At 54.1% G+C, this 15,464-nt stretch overlaps 5 protein-coding genes across 5 annotated transcripts; 1 reads left to right on the top strand and 4 right to left on the bottom strand.

The window, feature by feature from the left end:
• Nucleotides 1–446: 446 nt before the first annotated feature.
• PG985_009176 (uncharacterized protein) lies at nucleotides 447–3,224 on the bottom strand (the record flags this gene model as incomplete). Its single annotated transcript, XM_066828944.1, has 8 exons — nucleotides 447–905; nucleotides 977–1,253; nucleotides 1,345–1,384; nucleotides 1,456–1,852; nucleotides 2,015–2,061; nucleotides 2,145–2,351; nucleotides 2,415–2,441; nucleotides 2,645–3,224. 8 exons carry the CDS (start codon nucleotides 3,222–3,224, stop codon nucleotides 447–449), a joined length of 2,034 nt encoding a protein of 677 aa, XP_066683856.1.
• A 2,009-nt stretch (nucleotides 3,225–5,233) lies between these two features.
• Nucleotides 5,234–6,444, bottom strand: PG985_009175 (uncharacterized protein; the record flags this gene model as incomplete). The annotated part of the gene is made up of 3 exons (XM_066828943.1): nucleotides 5,234–5,498; nucleotides 5,555–5,634; nucleotides 5,695–6,444. 3 exons carry the CDS (start codon nucleotides 6,442–6,444, stop codon nucleotides 5,234–5,236), a joined length of 1,095 nt encoding a protein of 364 aa, XP_066683855.1.
• A 1,597-nt stretch (nucleotides 6,445–8,041) lies between these two features.
• PG985_009174 (kinase) lies at nucleotides 8,042–9,663 on the top strand (the record flags this gene model as incomplete). The annotated part of the gene is made up of 4 exons (XM_066828942.1): nucleotides 8,042–8,156; nucleotides 8,316–8,464; nucleotides 8,549–9,531; nucleotides 9,600–9,663. 4 exons carry the CDS (start codon nucleotides 8,042–8,044, stop codon nucleotides 9,661–9,663), a joined length of 1,311 nt encoding a protein of 436 aa, XP_066683854.1.
• Nucleotides 9,664–10,752: 1,089 nt separating this feature from the next.
• Nucleotides 10,753–12,601, bottom strand: PG985_009173 (Sphingosine-1-phosphate lyase; the record flags this gene model as incomplete). Its single annotated transcript, XM_066828941.1, has 3 exons — nucleotides 10,753–11,746; nucleotides 11,806–12,411; nucleotides 12,501–12,601. 3 exons carry the CDS (start codon nucleotides 12,599–12,601, stop codon nucleotides 10,753–10,755), a joined length of 1,701 nt encoding a protein of 566 aa, XP_066683853.1.
• A 1,621-nt stretch (nucleotides 12,602–14,222) lies between these two features.
• On the bottom strand, nucleotides 14,223–15,274 carry PG985_009172 (glycosyltransferase family 34 protein; the record flags this gene model as incomplete). The annotated part of the gene is made up of 3 exons (XM_066828940.1): nucleotides 14,223–14,441; nucleotides 14,494–14,921; nucleotides 14,983–15,274. The coding sequence occupies 3 exons, from the start codon at nucleotides 15,272–15,274 to the stop codon at nucleotides 14,223–14,225; spliced, it is 939 nt and encodes a 312-aa protein (XP_066683852.1).
• Between the last annotated feature and the right edge of the window lie 190 nt (nucleotides 15,275–15,464).

Raw genomic sequence — 15,464 nt, 5'->3', positions numbered from 1 at the left:
GAGCCTGTAGTGTCAGCTGAATTCGGCGCCTAGATAGATAATGCAATATTAACGAAGAGTCGCCGAACAAAGTCTGCCATATGTTACTCGAGTAGTTGGTATGCCATTGCCGATCTAATAAGAACGATTACAACTTAATTAAGAACAAGCTTATATTAAATACTTATTTTAAAATATAAATTTAATTCTTTAAAAGTGACCCCTGTGTTAAATATTCGAAACTCACTACCTTGGGTATTCATTCACACGAAAGCGACAGACTTCGTCCCAAAAGGAAACATAACCCCTTTATAACCCAACATCCCATCCTCTTCCCTCATGCTTTGTCCACACTACTAGCAAGCTAACACACAAGAACCATCCCACGAATGAACAGCCATCTACCCCTTCTAAGACCATGCATGAGCTCTACTACTAGCTTCCCACCACATCTTCCACACAAACCTCTAGACGCGAGCAGTCGGATCGCGGTGCTCGACCTGCTGCTTCTCCCGCGCGCTGTAGCTCTGCCGCCGCTGCTCCTCGGCGTACTGGAGGACGTCGGCCGAGGAGGGGGGCTTGGGGGCGGCGAGGTCGCGGCGCAGGACGTAGTGGCCCCAGAAGTAGAAGAACTGGTCGACGCCGTAGCGGGCGATGCGGCGCAGGGGCACGTTGAAGACGGCGTCGAGCTCCTCGAGCGTCTTTTCTTTCGTCTCGGGGACGAAGAGGAGGACGAGGACCCAGCCGACGAGGTTCCAGGCCGCGTACCACGAGAAGGCGCCCTGCGCGGTCCAGGACTGGACGATGGACGGCCAGGTCAGGGAGAGGACGGCGTTGAAGAACCAGGTCGTTGCGGTCGCAAGGGACATGCCGATGGGGCGGATGTAGAGGGGGTAGGCTTCGGCGGAATAGGTGAAGGGGACGGGCTATTTCAGGTCCAGGTGTCAGTGTCTCCGCCACATGTGATAAGACTTATAAGGGTTGGGTTGTAACTTACGCCTTCGCCAGGGGAGTAGACGGCGCCGAATAGGTAGATGCCGAGCGCGATGCAGCCCAGATGCGCCGGGCTATCCTTGGGGATCCAGAAACTGAAACCCGTGAAGAAGAGGAAGAGGGACATGAGCGGGAACGTGGTCAGCAGCAGGTTCCGGCGACCAAACGTGTCGATGGTGTAGAAGGCAGGGATGGCGAAGAGCCAGTTGATGACACCAAAGCCCAGCGAAGCGCCCAAGGCGGTGACGTCGCTGCCCGTGACATCCTTGAAGATCTCGGTCCTGGAAGATGGTAAAATAATTCAGCCAACTGTCTAGGCTAGATTGCTTGCTTTGGAACTCCTATATGGGAAGTTACTAGTTGTAGACTTACGAGTAATATGCAATAGCATTGACACCGCAGAATTGTTGCACTATAGGAGACGAAATCAGCACGTTGTTCCTGCAAGACTCGCACCGATTAGATAGTAAGAGGACAGCCTACTGAACATGACGATCTCGGAGGCGAGCATGGCATTCCGGTTGCGGCGGACGGTGACGAGCTCCTTGATCTTGCTCTGGCCGATCTGCATGGCCTCGCGCTCGACCTGGAGCAGGGTGTCCATGTAGAAGAGATCGCGGGCGGCCTGGACCTTTTCGAAGCGCAGCTGGCAGATGGCGCGGAAGGCCTCGGCCTGGCGGTTCTTGGTCAGGTACCAGCGCGGGGACTCGGGCGTGAAGTAGACGATGGCGCAGACGATGACGGCGGGGATCATGGCGGACCCCATCATGAGGCGCCAGTTCAGGCCGTCGATGCCGTGGTCCGGCACGAAGAAGAAGGCCAGGTCCGCGACGTAGCCGATCATGATGCCGAAGGCCGTCCACATCTGCCATTGCATGACCTTTCGCGGTGTCAGCATCTACTCTTCTTATAGTATTAGGATGTTTCGAGAGGGAAAAGTGGAAGTTTTTAGAATAAGTAGTTATTCTATTTCTCGTGGGATACTGGACTAACGTAAAATAAACACTAGAACAGGAAGGAATAAACACGGAAAGTCGCTTACCAGGGCGCCGCGCAGCTTGGGCGGGGAGCATTCGGCGGCGAAGATGGCTGTGGAGTGAGATAGGAGGCACGTCAGTAAGCAGAGGACGGCATCGTCTAACGGGTTCTCAAGTGTGAGGAGATAGACTTACGCGTGGTAGCCGACTTGGGGCCGATACCCAGACCGAGCGCAAATCGAGCGATGAACATGTGCCACCAAGTGTTCGTGAAAGCCTGCCAGAAGCATGCCGCGGCAGAGATGCCACATGACACAAACACTGTTCCTCGGCGACCAAACAATTTGTTCATGGGTTCCGTGAGCCAGCATCCTAGGAAGGCGCAGCAGATGTAGGGTGCAGCTATAGTAAACCATCATCAGTCCACGACTGCTCTTCCGCGAGTAAAGGGGTAAGTCCACTTACAATTGACCAGACCCACAAGCCACGAGTCTAAGACGACGAGTTCCTTTATATTAGCTCCGCGTTCTCTATGATAGACGTGGAGAAAACAGTAAATGGGATGCAGTGTGTTTCAAGTTGAGGGAAGAGGGGCTAGAGTTATGTGTGGACTATTTCTTTATTTCTCAGGTTTCGTGTTTTTCTTTTATATCTCGAATTCATAATAATGCGTGTACAACAGCAGCAACACATACCTCTCTGGGACTCGGGATCGCCGATGCCGAACTGTTCCTTGTAGAAGCCCTGGGCGCCGTTGACGACGGTCTCGTCCATGCCCTGGACGGCGGCGCAGAGGGAGCAGATGACAATGACGGCGTAGAGCATGGTGGGCTGGGACCACTTGTGCGTGACCTCGCGGTCGAGCACGTCGCGCTCGCGGTCCGTCAGCCGGAGACCATCGGGCATGTCCGCGACGTCGTCGTACTGGTTCAGGTGGCCGGCGATGACGGCGCCGAGCCGGAATGCCCGCACGTCGTCCTCGGCCGTGAGCCCGTGCCGCGCGCAGAACTCCTCGCCGCGCCGGGCCAGCTCCGTCGCGCTCAGGCCCCGCAGCGGGTTCTCCAGCTTGGCCGACGCCTCGAGCCGCTTGCGCTCCTCTTCGTCCAGCCCCGGGTGGGCGGCGGCGTGCGGCTGCTTTTCGGCTTCGAGGGGGTCGACTGTGTCGCCGCGGCTCGTGGGGTTTTCGATTTCCGAACGCGAGACGTCCGAGTGGTTCGAGTCCTTCCGCGGGGAAAGTTTCTTCTCTCCATTGTCAGATTCGTGAGACGAGGCCATTATTACGGCAGTTTTGGGAAGGGACCAGTATCAAATGTCCTTGGTGGTCCACGTGAATGGATTCCTTGCGTGTATAGTTGCCTCGCTTTCCACCAAAGTAGGGGAGGGGGATGAGGGCGATATCAAATGAGGAGGAATGCGGAACTCGTAATGAGAGACCTGGGGAAGCAACATTTCATTCAACAACCCTTGGGGAGGAGGGCCAGTTGTATTTCTACCACAGTTTCCATCTCATCCTGGATCTGACAGGCCCTTCTGGACAACCCCGCCGTAATACCCCAGGTTTCTCAGGGTTCTGGTCAAGGAAGGCTAATCCATCTCTTGTCGACTACAGCCCGCTGATCGCCGGGCTAATGCAGTCTCGAAGGACGTTTGTTCTTGTTGTGTGGGTCGTTTGCTATACCGCTGCATCGGCAAGGCTGCCTGTCTCCAAGTTTCACACTGCCGGTACCGAATAGCAGTCGCAATATCCCCCTCGAAGGATTTACCTCCAACGTCATGCGACCACACCCGGCTGCGGCGAGCAAGGGTGCCATCAGCCACCGTCTTCATCGACTGGCAAATCAGGGCTGTCGAGGGAATGATGTGCTGCTTGATGGAGTGTTGCCAGTATGACGTGTGCCGAGTGAAAGTGCAAGGGCGACGGCGACGGTTGGATGTGATATGCCTTGAAGTGGCTTAGTCTACACGGCTCGAAGATTGAGGTAGCGAGGCAGACAGGGCGTTTTTGGATGGAGTGATATGTGATATGCACTGTACGTGTACAGAATCAACACCTGAGCCGAACACTTCAAGCGTATTGGTAACATTTACGCACGAGGCGCAGTGTAATACTGCCGTAGCATTGCAGTGTAGCGGGTGTAGGCAGGCATCAGGCAGATTTCGAGATCTGGTACATGCTGTTGATTGTCGCCAATTCTTTCCAAGACGGCCTCGGCACTGACAAGCTCAAGTCAAGAGGGCTTGTCATGTTCGCCGAGGCTACAAGCTTACCACCAAGCTCACCAAGCCCGCCAAAGCCCGCGCCCCAAGACGGACAGAAGCGACTGGGCGCTGTTGGCCAAGAATTGGAGGGATTCCATGCGATGCATTATGACATATTCTCCCAGCGCCATGAAACGACCGCTCGAACCCTTTTTCTTCCCCAACGGCAGGTTGGTATGCAGATTACACTATTGTAGTTCCCGTCATATCACGCAGTAAGGGTACAGCCTCGTAGCTTGTAGACCGACGTTCCGAATTTGCACTTGATCGGGGGGCATGCAGACGATATCCGGCATAGAATTTCAATGTGTTGTACCAGATGATTGTGGCCTACCCTGACTGTAGTATATCAACTCTCGTACCAGACAAGCACCAGGCGTGCATCGCCCAATCTGAAGGAGGGTATAGCAAGGTGAAGATGGTCGGAGCGGATAATCGGATCGCAGTCCTAGCAAGATCGCCGATGGAAGCACATGGCGAGGGGGGCAGGGGCCCTTCTCCCATTGGACCGTATATAAATTGTTTGTCAATTCCTGAACGCCTATGTGATGTTTTAATACAAGAAGCAGGTGGGCCGAAACACCCAACAGGCAGACAGGCGTACTGCCAGACTTACAAGGCTGTAGCGCCAACCGACCCCTTTCCCTCCAGCAGGGCGGTGTTGCAGTGTATCCCTATCTAGGAATGATACGACGCACAATTGCCAAATGTGAGTCGTCTCTAACCACGGCTTCACACCATGTCAAGGTGTCGCTTTCCTATTTATAGTAACTTTGGCCTGCTGTGTTCGGCCTGCCGCACGTGGCATAGATGCGAGCCTTGTTCGGAGTTACCAACGAACATCTCCCCAAAGCCTGCTGGATGGCGATGCGATGCCGCCCCAATAGCCCCGTCTACGCCTGACTATCGATACATTCCATCAAGTCATACAGAACTGGTCTCTGATAGTGATGATGCGAAGATGTGCTCTTTCTGACCTCCAAAGAGCGTATTGCACATGTGATGATTGTGATAGAGAGGGCAGGTTAGGTTGGCGGTGTCCTGACTGCCATCGCATATGCTCGCAATTGCTGCTCCTTCGGAGGTTCAAAGAAGGAGTTGGCAGATTCTTCTTTCTTGAGGGCTCGTTTGCGTTTCACGGCATCCCACTCGGCTTTCCAGTGGTTTATGCTCTCCACGAGCTCTGGGTCTGCATCTTGGGGCACGTAACCCAGGCACTGGACTTCGATCGCGCTCAACTGAATTTGCAGGTTGAGTATGTCCATCTCACCCTCGCTCTGTTCATCCTCCCTGGCCCGGAATCAGCATGGGTAAGTAAGCAGACAAAAATTGCAAGGCAAACTCACAGCTCCTGTACGCGATCTTCAAGGTAAATGATCCTCTGAGCCGCTCGTTCGGCCCGGGTGATCAACAAGGAATGGATGTGCTAAAGGGGGTCGGTTAGCTACGCGATAACAAAAAAGAGGAAACGGAGACGCCGAATTACATCTTGTTCTTCTTGACGAGCTTTGAGGTTCGTAATGACTCCTAGCATTGCCTCGCGTAGTTGTTCTGCGTCGCGCAGGACTTTCCGCGCATGATCCGAGGGATCTCCGAAATGACTTCTCCGCCTTTGTGGCCGCGCTTCTTCCTCGGGCTCGCTTTGGCGCGACTGCTGCTGTTGCTGCTGCTGCGGTGGCACGGCTTCGGTACGAGCATCTGACGAAGATGCGTCGGCCGATGGCGACTTTGGCTGAGCTGGCGAGGGTAGGCCCGACAACATGGAAGCACCGTCGCCCCCGACGTAGCTGCTGCTTTCCACTGACGATTGATTCCCCCGATGCCCCTTCTGAGGTTGGGGACTAGAGCTTTGGCCCAAGATGTGCTCCATCTCGTCCACTCGCGCGTGCAGGTTGGCGATACCGTCTCCCACCAGGCCCCCATCGCCCGATAGCCTAGAAACCAGGTCGTTGAGCCTTTGCACCAGCACATCTCGGCTGTCCTGGCTTAAATCCTGTTGATTGCTGTCTTCATCAACTGTTGCAGGATACTGCGGCTTCGCAGTACGATGTAAAACCGGGGAATGCCGCAATGGGGAGAGCGGAGACATGCCCAGAGAATGAAGGCTCATCGAGGGCGAAGGCGGCGGCGATAGGCTCATGGCCCCATCCTCTGTTATGTACTCGTCGCTCTGGACGCCATCGAGAGATGGCGTTCGCGGTTCAGAGAATGCATCGTCCTCGGAGTCCTCCGGCATCAGGCGTGGCTGCTGCTGGTGTGTGCTGAATTGGTTGGGGTACAAGGTAAGAAGAAGCTTGCGGATAGATAGCGGCTGGAACATTCGCCAATTGGTTAAAAGCTAGGTTAGATTGAGGTTTGGACGATCAAGGTAAACAAGGTAGATTGCCCACAGCTGCCGTCGTTGCCTCAGTCGTTTTATTTACACGTCTCATTGTCTTACGGGTAGGTTTTCAGCAGAGCCCAAGATGGCTTCACTTCATCAACTCGAGTTGATCGAAAATCTGAACCTGAGGAAGATTTGCTTGACCTGCCACGCCATAAGCCAGCGTAGCAAGTGGATTGGTTAATGCACACCGCTGGAACCTCCAAACCCAATGAACAGGCGTACATTATTAAAATATCCTCAGGTGTTTCATTAGCGACATCTGAGTATATAGTGTAAATACCATACATTCGATGCACTTGGTCGGCCAACGGTCGTGGTAAGACTGGATCAAAGCATGTGCTTGGCGAAAGAGAGACATTTTCGGAACTAATCGCGGAGAGGGCTATGTGCATGTAGCTGTCTGTAGTTGTCCTAGCTTTTACTTTACGTCATGCCGTACTGCTACTGGCTGCTGCTGCGTCGTCGTTTGTTTGTCTCTCATTCCGCGCGGGCAGAAGAAAGGCACGCACAGGGTGTATGTTCGCGCCCGCCTGAGAACAGCCACGTTTAGATCTGAGACTCACATTTGCAGCTGCAAAGAAGGTGGGGGTGCAAGCCTCAGCTTTTGGTTCTCTACTACATAAGTACGGAGTATACACCACTTCTATAGGAGACCCAGTAGCCAGCCCCCCTATTTGGCTGGAAGCCAACCCCCATGCCGAGTCTGGATAGCAGAGTAGTACTAGGAATTCTTCACTCGAGCGGTAAGTGTCGGTAATCGACTTAGTGTGTGTGAGAGATGCTGTGCCTTCCTATCATAATGCCGCATAGCATGAACGAGGCGAGTGGGCAGACCAGTAGGCAGACCTCACCGACTTGGCATTGTGTGCATTGCAGGAAACGAAAAACCAGTCTGTTCCACGGAGCCTCACATGTTCGTTCAGTTCAAAGATCTATAGAGAAAAAGAAAATAGGCGTGTATCAACCACCATCTTTATTGACTCTTCCACACACATAGTTACAGTAGTCGCAAGAGAGTCCACCGGCCATAAAACATTACCCACCGAATAGCTAAGGCCACTTGCTGTAGGGGCCTTGGGCCTATGAGATGCCCTGTAACTAAGGACCTCGGGTAGAGTGTACGTCCGTGTTCCGTCATAGCAGTAGTAAATCGCGGGGTCCAGCATGGGCTTTGGAGCCTTTTGGACAGGGGTGCGTTAGCTCGCTGGACTCGGCATAGAGTTCCCATTATCCTTTTAAGCTGTTATTCGACTTTCCTTGTTGCCGAAGCGAAGCCGTCACCTCAGTACGTATCACACGACCTTCGAACTTGGCTTGCACACACTGGTCCTCCAACTCTCCATGGAACCTCAATGCCCCTTTTCGCGCTTTTCCTGAGCATCCTCCAGACTCGGCCGGTCTTCAGCAGCACTGGCGGCTCCTTCCCAGAGCCATAATACCGCCCATCATGTCTTGGAAAGCTTCCACCCAGCTGATGGATACCATCCGTCACTATGCAAACTTCCCGGCTACTGGAGTGAGCTTGAGGCAGATGGTCCAGTTCGGCGAGAAGCCCTCGATCGGTGAGTGCCAAAGAACAGCAAGAAAAAAAATACTGCACTGCATTTCCGTCGCTACTCGCAATCGTTTGGGTCCTGTTTGCGCCCTTTGAGGTTCGAATTAATATTGTATGAGCTGTTGTGTCGCTTGCTTGCTCGCTAACCCACCAGCCTATCCTACAGGAACTCTATTCCGGGCCTCGCAATTCCTCGCCGAAGAACTCCCAATCCGCCTCGCACATCGAGTCGAAGAGCTCAACACCCTCCCTGATGGCCTCAGCGACATGCCCTCGGTCAAGAGGGTGGCCGACTGGTATGCACAGTCTTTTGAGGTGAGCAGCATACCCAATCCCCCTCCACGTCTGCGGTCGCAACTTTCTTAGGCGGGACTCACGGACCCTGACATGTGACAACAGGAAATCACCACGCTTCCACGGCCAGACCTTGACAAAGACGTACGGCAACGACTGCTGAAGCCCGGCCGCTTCAACGGCAAGACATCTGCCATGCTGTCCGAGGCCACGCCCAACCCCAGCTTGGAACAGGGCCAGTACGCCTCCATGAACGAGAACATCAGTAGTGGATCCAAGAAGCCGCACGCCGCCCGGCGGTACTTCGCCATGGTCGACGACTCCGGGGACTGGCCGCCCGACCTGCAGGCCTACAATCAGAAGTTCTCGCAGACACTCAACAAGATCAAGCGGCGGCACGATGGGGTGGTGACGACAATGGCGCAGGGCATCCTCGAGTACAAGCGCAAGCGCCAGCGCATGCAAATCGACAACAACATCCAATCCTTCCTCGATCGCTTCTACATGTCCCGGATAGGCATCCGCATGCTCATCGGGCAGCACATCGCCTTGACGGACCAGAGCCACCACCGGGACCCCACCTACGTCGGCATCATATGCACCAAGACCAACGTGCGGGACCTCGCCCAGGAGGCCATCGAGAACGCCCGGTTCGTATGCGAGGACCACTACGGCCTCTTCGAAGCGCCCAAGATCCAACTCGTCTGCAACCCTAACCTGAACTTCATGTACGTGCCCGGTCACCTGTCGCACATGCTCTTCGAGACGTTGAAGAACTCTCTGCGCGCCGTGGTCGAGACGCATGGCCAGGACAAGCAGGAGTTCCCCGTCACCAAGGTCATAGTGGCCGAAGGCAGAGAAGACATCACCATCAAGATATCGGACGAAGGGGGTGGCATCCCCCGTAGTGCCATACCGCTTGTGTGGACTTATATGTATACAACCGTCGACCGCACCCCGAACTTAGACCCAGACTTCGATAAGAGCGATTTCAAGGCGCCAATGGCCGGGTTTGGCTACGGTTTACCCATCTCTCGACTTTATGCTCGCTACTTTGGAGGCGATCTGAAGCTGATCAGCATGGAAGGGTAAGTAATTATGATCATACACTATATGTCAAGTCCAATACACAAAACGCTAACGATATCGTCTTCAGGTACGGCACCGATGTCTATCTACACCTCAACCGCCTTTCCAGCTCCTCGGAACCTCTGCAATAGCAATCAGCAGCCTTGAGGGAGTGGTTATCCCGAGGATTGGCGTCGAAGCAGAATATTAAGCGTCTCAAGGCGTTCGCCACCGAGGTCTCCGAACGTAAGCAGGTCGGCGATGTTGCTTCCGTGGTGAACGAACACTCTTCTCAACTTACGCAGGACAAGATCAGTAGTGGCCATCATTAGCGGAACCCATCGCCACTGCCATCTTGTCGTGCCGGTTTGATGATACAAATATGAGACGATAATGTCCAACAACGACTTGACCCCGACGGAAATTTTTATAAACCAGAGATGTTTCAGGGGGGCACCAAGGAGAGGAGAAGAGAGAATATGCACGGAAGCTTATATCATTGGGCTCTATATAGAGAGAAGAGTGGGGGAGGGAAGAACGGTTTTATTCGACTAGCTGAGAAGGAAAGATCGAAAAACACAACAAATCGTTTGGTTTGCATTGGCGGTGGTTGCCATCTTCCACCCAACGGCGGTGGCGGGTTGTAGGATCAACGGAGGGGCGGCGGGAGGTATAACTGAGATACATAGCTTTGCTTGACTGGAATATGGGACGATACTCATGTTCAGGGCGAGGCACGCACGTGGGTGGCTGGATTCCGGATTCAGAATAGGAGAAACTATCATGTTTGCACACACATCATCAATCACGAACACGCACGGCGTTCTCGGGGGCCCGAAGGGGTCCAGGAAAGGAGGGTGGAGATCACCCATCATCCCCTTCTGTATCTTTGGTTCGAGAGTTTCAACAGTTTTTGTTATCACCATACCAGTGGCATTTCTATGTAGAATTAGGCACGCATTCAAACACGCGATGAACATATTATGTACTGTTACTGTTGTATTAAATAATGCATGCTTCTGAGGTTTTACCAAGAGCTTCCAGCTACTGCTGCTACTACTACCTACAATGAGTGATACGGATATACGGTCGAGGGTAAGGATAGAGAGAGGGCTGTCTATGCGTATAAACATATGTCCGCCCAGCACCGTCCAAAAATACAGATTCGCATGGCCCCCCTATAAACTCCAGCATTTACAATTTTACACCTTCAAACAACAACCATGAAGAAAGGGGATAATTTAAGCTTTGTACAAAAGGTCCAAGAAGCCAGTCGCCAAGTCGACAACGACCGTCTTGTTGGGCAAGCTGCCCGCGACGCCGTACAGCGCCGCGCTATCACCGGTGGCCGCGCCCTTGGCCTTGCCCTCGACGGCGCGGACGCGCTCCTTTTCGCGCTCGGCCTCGATGACGGCCTCGAGGTCGGCGACGAGCTTCTCCCAGACTTTCACCATGGGGCGGGTGACGGCGATGTGCATGGCGGGCGGGTTCTGGAGGGCGTTGAGGTGCCAGCCCTTGGCGGACATGGCGTCGGCGATGTCGTAGATGTTAAGGTTGCGGGCGGTGAAGGCGACGACCGAGACGAGCGGGCGGCCGATGATTTGGAGCTCGGCCGACAGGGGCGGCGACGTCGTCGTGATGTACTCGGCGATCTTCTTGGCGCAGCCCACAATCTGCACGCAGGCGTCCACGTAGCCCGGCTCGCCCACGCGCATCATTGACGTCCAGCAGCCGGCGATAAGGGCGCCCGGCCGCGACCCGGCGATGCCCGGCGACGCGTACACGCCGCCGCTCCAGTCGGGGGACACAAAGTATTGGTAGGTACGCAGCTCCTGGGTGCGGTACAGGACCGTCGAGTTGCCCTTGGGGGCGAAGCCGTACTTGTGCGTGTCGCAGCTGATGGACGTCACACCCTTCAGGCGGAAGTCAAAGGGCTCAGTCTCGAAGCCGGCCTTTTCGAGGAAGGGGACCAGGAAAGATCCCAGACAGCAGTCGACGTGGAGGGGGATGCGACGCTTCACAGCAAGCTTGGATAGAGCCGAGATGTCGTCGATGATGCCGTGGGGGAAGTTGGGGGCCGAGCCTACCAGGAGAACGGTGTTGCTGTTGATAAGGCGGGATACCCGGTGGACATCGACCTGGTGGGAGGGTGCGGGGCATGCGACAAGATGAATCTTGATCTTGAAGTACTCAGCCGCCTTGTGGAAGGCCGTGTGGGCCGTTTCTGGCAGAATCCTATTTGGAATCATTAGTATTCAGCCCAGGACAACATGGCTCGCGAGCTGGAAACGTACATCTCAGGCTCTGTGACGCCCCTTTCCACATATGCCTTCTGCCTTGCGCTCAGGCAGGCCATCAGGATACTCTCGGTGCCGCCGCTCGTCGAAACACCGGCCGCATTGGGCGGCGCATTGAACAAGGACAGCACCATGGCCACCACCTCGGCCTCCATCTTCCTCACGCCGGGGAACACGTCCGGATGGATCGGGTTGGCGACGGTGAACTTGCCGTAGGCCTCGGTCTGGAGCTTCAGCAGGTCGTCCTCGCCGTGGTAGACGGCGCCCGACACGAACCCGTCCTCCCAGCGCGTGTGATCCATGTTGGCGAGGGTGTCGAGCTCGGTGCGTAGGGCATCGTCGGTCCACGGCTCTTTCGGAAGGCTCAGATATCGGGTCTGGCCAGCGGGGATCATCTTGCCCTGCATCTTGGAGAGGGCCTCGTTGACCTGCTTCTTCACCTGGGTGCGAACACCCGGGGCGCGCAGGAAATAGCCATAGAGAATTCGGCGGAGGTCTGTGTATAGCTCTGCAATTGCGCCGAAGAGGCCGCGGCCCTTCAGCTTCCAGAAGGTGCGTCGAATGATGCGCCACACGAAGAAAAAGAAGACGACGTTCCGTACCCTGTAGAGGCGGGTAAGCCGAGTTAGCCCACGGCCGGGGATTTCTATTTGGCTTTGGCCGGAAGAGAGAGACGGGTTGCTTCTACTTACAGATCAAGATTGATCAAGGCCAGTGAGTTTGCCGGCCGGTTTCGCTTCACTCTCTCGAAGCTTTCCCGCAGGCTAATCGGCATGCGCGTAGAGCCAGGCATGATTGCGACAGTGGTCCCCAGATGGGGTGCTTGTCTGAAATATGGCCCTCCTCGCTGACTTTGAGCTGAGATATCACGCACGGGCAAGATTGGTCGATGGAATGATGGTTGCGTTTTGAGACGACAGAGACAGAACCGAGTAGGAAGGGGTTCCTCAAAGGATTGCGTTGTTCAGTGGTTGATTTAAATTACATATTCGACTGGAGAGAAGAGCAGGGCAAGCAAGTTCCAAGTTCTGGATGTGCCCGTACATTTATCTCGGGGGGTCTGCGAAGCCTGCGCTAACCCGCACCAAGATCCCTGTCCTGGTCCCTCCCCCCAAATCCACCTCGCATTGCGTAGTGCGTAGTATGCAGTACGACAATTACCGAAAAGCAACTCTTCACATGCCGTGCAGAAACAGAGAGAACAAAGACAACCCCCGTTACGGCCAATACGGATAGCCATTGCCAGCCAATAAGCCCAGGCGGAAGGCCTCAGGTCCCTGAAGCCCAACGGGCAGCGTGACCCAGTTAGGGGCTGGTTCTACGTCGTTGAACGGCGGAACGGGGTTGTTTCCATGCTGGATCAACACTGCTTGCTCTAAAGTTCATCGGGAGCCCACAGCTGCAGTGGGCTAAGCTCGGCTCGCGAGTGCGAGTTATCTGATCTTATCAGATCCGAGGCACTCAGTCGCACCAGCACAGCTGACATTTCTCAGCTCGCTGACTGGCTACTCTCGTCTAACACCCTTGCATCATCGCATTCGTCGCATTGATTTACATATCATGGGCCGCAGGGAAACCTCGCGATTCCCAGCCTCGGCCGATCCATGGTATATTTGACTTTTCAATCTTTTCTTCGCACCCTGCTCGCATTTCTCAGAATAATGCATATGCCTCAGATGGACCTTCCTTTGTTGGTGCACCGTTCTCACACTGGAGAAATCGAGATCAAGTTCTTAAGAATAACAGTAAAAGAATGAAGTTTTCGAATTCTAGGTAGAGTGAGTGAGTGTACATGCATCCCCTGTCGCCTAAGTCAAATGTGCGTTGTTTGTATCTCGAGAAGCCCAGGCCTGTTTCCCAAGAATCTCCGGAGGTGCCGAAGGCGGCGGTATTATCGTCAGTAAGTGGACAGTCGTACCACCTGTGAGACTCGAGACCCGCACCCATGAATCACGAGGCTTGAGCATCACGGATTTTGAGAATATCTCACGTTGTTTGCTCGATTGCCATCCCTTTATCCGGCCACGTGGTTTTGCCTCGAAAACATGTTGTCCAAGGTTTCATACGCCCCCATCGGACACGGCAGCCAGTGACGACTCTATGCCCACAAGACTGCCAGGCAATCAATTTGTTGTTGGTATCAAGTGAAAAGTCAATATTCGGTATACTTCCTACACTCTAACCGCCGTGTAAATGCTGCAATCCGCATGCCAAACACATGCGGCCTCCAATAAGCGCCATATCTAAGTGTGTAGATCCCATCAGATGCCCCAAACGCATCAAACGCCAGTCGCTGGTCAAGCCGCCCCAGCTACGTACACCCTTGCTTTAAAGCGTTGCCTCGTCCATAGTCTTCGTGAAAGAGTCAATGTCCCATCAGCCGCCCCTTGATCGCCCTCGGTCCCAAGCATTACTTAAGAAAGTCCAAATGCCTTTTGCCATCTCGGCAAGAACTTCTTGGCCTCTTCCTCGCACTCGCTCGGATTCGAACCAAAAAGACATCCAGGAAAGCGCACGACAATGTCGTCCTCCTTGTACAGGTCGCCTTGGCCCTTGCTATAAGCGTTGATCAATCGCTGAGGCACAATAGCAAGCTTAGACAGTATAGTGGGGTGCCACTGCACGATATGTTCCTATTTGCACGTAAGCGACAGGCCTTGGCAATATCGAGAAAAAGGGGCTTACCAAGGCATGGGTCTCGGCTTTCTGGAAGTTGTAGCTTCGGTACAATGGGTCAAACCACGTATCCAAGAAGAACTCGGCCCAGTCACCATTGCGTATTATGAAGCTACCGGATGATAGTCCTTCTTTGTCCTGGGTGAGCACAAACGAAACATCGTCTCCCTTCAAGTGAGAGAAGGTCTTGATGATACTGTCTGGAGGTACGACTGGCAGGTCCTTGATCATGTTGGACTCCAGCTTGCGGGCACTCATCACATAGTCTTCAACTTTCAGAGAAGGGTTCATGATCAATGAGTTCTGGTCCAAGTACCAGAAGAACCTTGCGTTGGGGTACTTGGCCATGGCGTGCCTCATAGCTGGCACCTTTGCCCAGGAGAGAGGCGAGCCGTTCAGGTCATAGTCGCCGGCCGACACAAGGTGTGTTTTGTAACCTGGAATGTCATGTCAGTATTCTGTTGCGCCATACATATTGCGATTTTTCTCGTTCCGTACCATGCATTTTGGCATATTCCCTCCTGTTCGATTTGGCATTTCTTATGAATTCAGACCCGACGGTTTTCTCCTCAAACGCGGTGACGATTACCACCGGAGGGGTTCCTGTGATGATGCGCTGAGGACTGTGTTTTGTTTTGCCGCCGGAAAAGAGCCAGATGAGGAATATGATGCTCAAGCCCGCAATCGCAGCGAACTTTATTCGGTTCCGTCGTAGTGTCGATATTCTCGAGGATCGTGGCAGGAACGGGGGCGGATTCGAGCTCTTCCTCGGGGGGTATGCGAAGTGCATTGCGATTCGTGCGAGACCAGATGTCTCAAGGGCAACGAGCGAAGGAATCGAGTAATAAAGGATTTCGTGTTTTTCTAATCGTGAGGCGACTTGCCAACTGTTCTATTTGATCGTGTGTGAGACTTTGCGCCAAGCGGACATGCAATTTCCCGTATCAGACGGTAACCCGCAATTGAAAGCTGGCCGCAAC

This window comes from Apiospora marii (genome assembly GCF_038362585.1).
Source record: "Apiospora marii strain CBS 49790 chromosome Unknown utg000005l_segment0_segment0, whole genome shotgun sequence".
Classification (NCBI taxonomy): domain Eukaryota; kingdom Fungi; phylum Ascomycota; class Sordariomycetes; order Amphisphaeriales; family Apiosporaceae; genus Apiospora; species Apiospora marii.
Note: the sequence above shows the minus strand (reverse complement) of the source record. Positions and strands in the feature narration are given on the sequence as shown.